The 6,000-nt window shown below is 49.1% G+C and overlaps 1 protein-coding gene across 2 annotated transcripts in view; it reads left to right on the forward strand.

Annotated features, from left to right (window-relative positions):
* The window catches only part of CRISPLD2 (cysteine rich secretory protein LCCL domain containing 2), a 90,030-nt gene extending 85,468 nt beyond the window's left edge, over positions 1–4,562 (forward strand). For both annotated transcript variants that reach the window (XM_054452681.2, XM_063654156.1), the window contains exon 15: positions 1,634–4,562. In XM_054452681.2, the coding sequence (XP_054308656.2) occupies positions 1,634–1,688 (55 nt within the window). In that variant the 3' untranslated portion in view covers positions 1,689–4,562. The remainder of the gene's footprint in view (positions 1–1,633) is intronic.
* The last annotated feature ends 1,438 nt before the right edge of the window (positions 4,563–6,000 follow it).

Consider the following 6,000-nt stretch of genomic DNA (forward strand, 5'->3'; position numbering starts at 1 on the left):
GCTAGATATGATGCCAAAAGCACAATCTATAAATGAAAACAAATTGATAAATTGAATTCTATCAAAGTTTAAAACTTTTATGCCTTAAAAGACACCATTAGGCCAGGCACGGTGGCTCACACCCATAATCCCAGCACTTTGGGAGGCTGAGGCAGGAGGATCACTTGGGCCCAGGAGTTTGAGACTAGCCTGGGCAAAATAGTGAGACTCCATCTGTACAAAAAATAAAATATATCAATCAGGCATGGTGACATGCTACTCAGGAGGCTGAGGAGGGAGGATCACTTGAGCCCAGGAGGTCAAGGCCGAAGTAAGCCACGATCAAGCCACTGCACTCTGGCCTGGGTGACAGACCTTGTGTCTAAAACAGTTTTTAAAAATTATCTAACACTGGATTGTGGAGATGATTGCACAACCCTATAAAATCTCTAAAAACCATTCAACTGTACACTTAGAAAGGATGAGTTTACATGGTATGTTAAACTTAGTAAAGCTGGTTTGGTTTTTTTTTTTTGAAACAGTCTCACTCTGTTGCCCAGCCTGGAGTGCAGTGGCAGAATCTTGGCTCCACCTCCCAGGTTCAAGTGATTTACCTGCCTCAACCTCCAACTAGCTGGGATTACAGGTGCACACCATCATGCCTGGCTAATTTTTTGTAGAGGCAAGGTTTCACCATGTTGGCCAGACTGGTCTCGAACTCCAGACCTCAAGTGATCCACCTGCCTCAGCCTCCCAAAGTGCTGGGATTCCAGGTGTGAGCCACCACACCTGACCAATAAAGCTCTTTTTTTTGGTCCCCCAGGCTGGAGTGCAGTGGCGTGATCTCAGCTCACTGCAACCTCCACCTCCCGGATTCAAGTGATTCTCCTGCCTCAGCCTCCCAAGTAGCTGGGATTACAGGCGCCTGCCACAATACCCAGCTGATTTTTGTTTTTCTCATAGAGACGTGGTTTGAACATGTTGGCCAGGCTGGTCTCGAACTCCTGACCTCAGGTGATCCACCCGCCTCGCTCCCAAAGTGCTAGGGTTACAGATGTGAGCCACCGCGCCTGGCCTAAAGCTCTTTTTTAAAAACCATTTTTGATTAGCTGAAGGATTTAACTCCTCTTGTGAGAGGGCAGTTTTTACTAGCCGTGGGACCCTGGGTAAATCACTTTATTTCCTGGTGTCTCCGTTTCCTCCCCTGTGAACGAGGGATAACAGCTCCCTCAGGAGGAAGGTGGAAGGTGGTGAAGTACCTGGCGCATGCAGTAGTGCTGAGATAGCACCTGTTAATCTCTCCCAAGACACCACTGTTCCGGTTGACAGGTGGTAGTGAAACCAAGCAGAATTCTTGGAGGGTGAGTCCAATCCAGACAGACTGGGGCCAGCAAATCCCTGAGTTAAAAGGAAATAACTTAACAGCCTTGACCTAGAATCAGATGGATGCTCACGTGCAAAGAAAATGGGATTTGCCAGCTGTTCTCAACTCAAGTCAGGCTCTGTTTCTGGTGGCTGCGAGGAAGTGTCCCTTGGCCATGGCTCGTCCACTGCGGGAGCAAGCAGGAGGCACCCAGGTCTCCCTGCCCCGCCAGAGTCCCTGCAGGAGGCCCTCCGGATCTCTCAGTAATGGGCCCTCTTTCTTCTTTTTCAGCCTGGGGACTCCTCGGGATGGAAAGGCCTTCCGGATCTTTGCTGTCAGGCAGTGAATTTCCAGCACCGGGGGAGAAGGGGCGTCTTCAAGAGGGCTTCGGGATTTTGCTTTTATTTTTATTTTGTCATTGCGGGGAGGGGTATATGGAGAGTCAGGAAACTTCCTTTGACTGATGTTCAGTGTCCATCATTTTGTGGCCTGTGGGTGAGGTGACATCTCATGCCCTCACTGAAGCAACAGCATCCCAGGGTGCTCAGCCAGACCCCCTGGTGCCCGATCCTGCTGGGGCCCGGGGGTCTCCATCTGGACGCCCTCTCTCCTTTAGAGATCTGATCTGTCTCTTAAAGGGGACAGTTGCCCAAAATGTTCCTTGCTATGTGTTCTTCTGTTGGTGGAAGAAGTTGGTTTCAACCTCCCTGCCAAGAGAACAAACCATCTGGAGCTTGCAATTGTGAAGCATTCACGGCGTCAGAAGAGGCCTTTCGAACAAGCGCCAATGAGTTTCAGGAATGAAGTAGAAGGTAGTTATTTAAAAATAAAAAACACAGTCCGTCCCTACCAATAGAGAAAAATGGTTTTAATGTTTGCTGGTCAGACAGACAAATGGGCTAGAATAAGAGGGCTGGGGGTATGAGAGACCCCGGCTCCGCCCTGGCACGTGTCCTTGCTGGCGGCCTGCCACGGGCCCCCTTCAATGGCCGCATTCAGGATGGCTCTATACACAGCAGTGCTGGTTTATATAGAGTTCAGCAGTCACTTCAGAGATGTATCTTGTCTTTGTCAGGCCCTTCGTCTTTATGGCCCACCTGTTTTCTGCCGTGACCTTTGGTCCCATTGAGGACTAAGGATTGGGACCCTTTCTTTACCCGCTACCCGTTGTGGCTCCCGCCCTGCCTCGGACTGGTTTACACGTCCTGGTTCACACCCAGGACTCTTCTTTGCAAGCGATCCTGTTTGAAGCCCACGTCTTAACTCCTGGTCTCGTAAGGTTCCACTGAGATGAGATGTCCGAGAACAACCAAAGAAGGCCTGCTCTTTGCTGCTTTTAAAAAATGACAATTACATGTGCAGATTCCCCACACACCCGATGACCTATTTTTTCAGGCGTGGGAGGAATGGAGTCGTTGGTACATTCCTCACCGAGGTTAGCAGCTCAGTTTGTGGTTAAGAAACCGTCTGTGGCCTCATGACAGCGAGAGATGGGAATACACTAGAAGGATCTCTTTTCCTGTTTTCGTGAAATGACTTTTGCCAAACGTTCCCGAGGCGCCAAGGAGTGTAGTATACCCTGGCTGCCATCACTCTATAAAAGTGCTTCATGAGCCCAGACCAAAAGCCCACAGTGAAATGAAATACCCTTTTGTAAATAGCATTTTTTTGCGGAAGGTGAAAATTCCACTCTCTACCACCGGGCCAGCCAATAGATCACTTTGGCGAATGCTAGTTTCAAATTTGATTCAAAATATTTCTTAGGTGAAAGAACTAGGAGAAAGTCAAAAACTAAGATACTGTAGACTGGACAAGAATTTCTACCTGGGCACCTAGGTGATGCCTTCTTTCTTTGATTGCCTTTCTAATAAATGCAGAATCTGAAGGTAAATAGGTTTAAAAACAAAACAAAAAACAAAAACAAAAACCCACCCCTTTAAGGAGTTGATAAAAAGCAGTTCAACTCTTAGCTTGACTGAGCTAAAATTCACAGGACTATGTGCTTTGTGCATTGTAGTCTAGTAGTAATTCATAGGTACTGACTCTTCAGCCCCAAATGTCAGAGAGGAAGAATTTGGTCAACCTGTCAGGTCATGAGTCCAGTTACCACCAAACATCTGGGAAACTTCTGGGTGCTCGGTGCTCTGCTGCTGGACTTTTGTGGCTGTGGCTGTGTCTCTGTCTGCAAGATAAATTAGATCGCCTTGTGGGGTTTGCAGAATTAGTGAAGAGTCCAGGACAATCCCAGTGGGCTCGCTGCCAAAGCATCCCACTCAAGGGAGACTTGAAACTTCCAGTGTGAGTTGACCCCATCATTTAAAAATAAAGTCCCCGGGTTCCTTAACGCCTCCTTCACTGGGCCTTCCTAGCAGGATAGAAAGTCCTTGCCTAGAGCAGGACCTGGCTGTCTTTTTTTTTTTGAGACCAAGTTTCACTCTGTTGCCCAGGCTAGAGTGCAGTGGCGTGATCTCCGCTCATTGCGACTGCACCTCCCGGGTTCAAGCGATTCTCGTGCTTCAGCCTCCCAAGTAGCTGGGACTACAGGCGTGAGCCACCATGCCCGGGTAATTTTTGTATTTTTAGTAGAGATGGGGTTTCATTATGTTGGCCAGGCTGGTCTCGAACTCCTTACCTCAGGTGATCCACCCACCTCGGCCTCCCAAAGTGCTGGGATTACAGGCATGAGCCACCACGCCCGGCCATGGACCTGGCTGTCTTTATCATCCCCACAAACATTTTGAAACTGGAATATTTGTCTTCCAAAATGGAAACAAGACTATAAATCATAAGCCCTGTCCCTAGCACCACCTCTCCTGTGTGTGGAACAGAGGCCCCTCATGCTACCAACACTTACCCTGTGTTTAAAAAGATCTTGTACCAAGCCAACGGCGTTCCTGGCTCTCCTGCCCCCAGAATGAACATTTTCGGCTTCCTTAGGAGTTTTGCCCTACCGTATTCCAAAGCGTGTGCTGGTTTCTCATATTGTCTGTAGGCTCACTCAGCCCGCAGTTTACGTGTGTGCTTTTTTCTATGAAAAATGATGTATTTTGCTACTTCCTGTGTACAAAGTTTTATTGTAAATGTTTTTTGTGCTTTGCATGAACAGGGGCCACGTTGTTGCAATTGTTGCAGTAAAACTGGTTTGATTTCTAAAATGTTCCTGTAACATATCTTTTATGAACAAATCTGAACAATTTGTGAAATAAAACATTGAAAACCATCTTTCAGGCTCTGGACTGTTTTGTGTTGGCTGCTTCTGCTAGGATGTCTCATATACGCAGAGATGCTGACAGCCAGGGCCTGGTGGTGACCTCCACCCCATCCGTGGGAAGGAGGGAGGAGCTTGCCAAAATGCACATTCGGGCTGAGCAAGGCTGGGATGGGGCCAGGGACTGTGAATTTCTCACAAGATCCTGGTGATGCGAATGCTGCCAGTCCCCAGATCACACTCTGAGTGGTGGCGGGCTCAAGGCCATTCTGTCAGCTCTGGCTGCCCTAACAAAATACCATACACTGGGTGACTTAACCCACAGAGATACCTTCCTCACAGTTCTGGAGGCTGGAAGTCCAAGATCAGGGTGCCAGCAGCGTTGGTTTCCTCTGCGGCCTCTCTGGTTTGCAGGTGGCTGTCTCCCGGCCGTGTCCTCACCCGGCCTTTCCTCTGGGCATGTGCACTCCTTGTGTCTCTCTTTCTCTTATAAGGACACCGGTCATATTGGGTCTGGGCCCCACCCTTAGGACCCATTTAACCTGAATTACCTCCTTAAAGGCCCTACCTTGAAATACACAGGCTGGCTCATGCCTTTGATCCCAGCACTTTGGGAGGCTGAGGCAGGAGGATCACTTGAGTCCAAGAGTTCAAGAACAGTCTGGGCAACATGGGGAAACCTTATCTACAAAAAAAATACAAAAATTTGCCAGGCACGGTGGCGTACGCATGTAGTCCCAGCTACTTGGGAGGCTGAGGCAGGAGAATTGCTTGAGCCCGGGAGGCAGAGGTTGCAGAGAGCCAAGATGACACCACTGCACTCCAGCCTGAGTGACAGAGCGAGACACACACACACACATGCACATGAAAGAAATACATTGGGGGTTAGGGCTCGTTTTTGTGTGGTTACAATAAGGAAATGATGAAAGTACAATTTCACAAATCACAGTTTATTGCTACACAAAGATTTTTTTTCCTTAGGTTCCCAGTGCTTAAACAGGGAGAGAATGAGATCAAACCTCACAGAGAATACACTCGACAGACGAAGCCCATTAACCCCGCAGTGAGTGAGTTCCAGAATGATCAAGGCCTACTTGCTCACTTGGGATGGAAGCAGGCCTCAGTTTGAGGTGCACCTTCTACCAGCTGTTCTCGGAAGTGCTGTAAGGTCCCTGGTCCCTAGAAGGCAGTGCCAGCATTGGCCAGAGGCTTCTGAGAGTAGCTCCAAGGCTGGCGGGGTGACCTGTCACAGCTGGAGCTCCCAGCCTTGGGAGAAGAGGCCAAGGGTGCAGCCGGCCACAGCCAGAGCTCCCAAGGGGTCCGTCCCACTTGCAGGTCTGCATGTGTTTGGAAGTCCAGTCGTGAGGAGCTCGCAGATGGAGTCTGATAAGGGGTGAGGCCACATTCTCCAGGGAAGAAGGGGCACACCAGGTTCTTAGTGCAGCAAAAC

The sequence above is a fragment of the Pongo pygmaeus genome, chromosome 18, assembly GCF_028885625.2.
Source record: "Pongo pygmaeus isolate AG05252 chromosome 18, NHGRI_mPonPyg2-v2.0_pri, whole genome shotgun sequence".
NCBI classification, from domain to species: domain Eukaryota; kingdom Metazoa; phylum Chordata; class Mammalia; order Primates; family Hominidae; genus Pongo; species Pongo pygmaeus.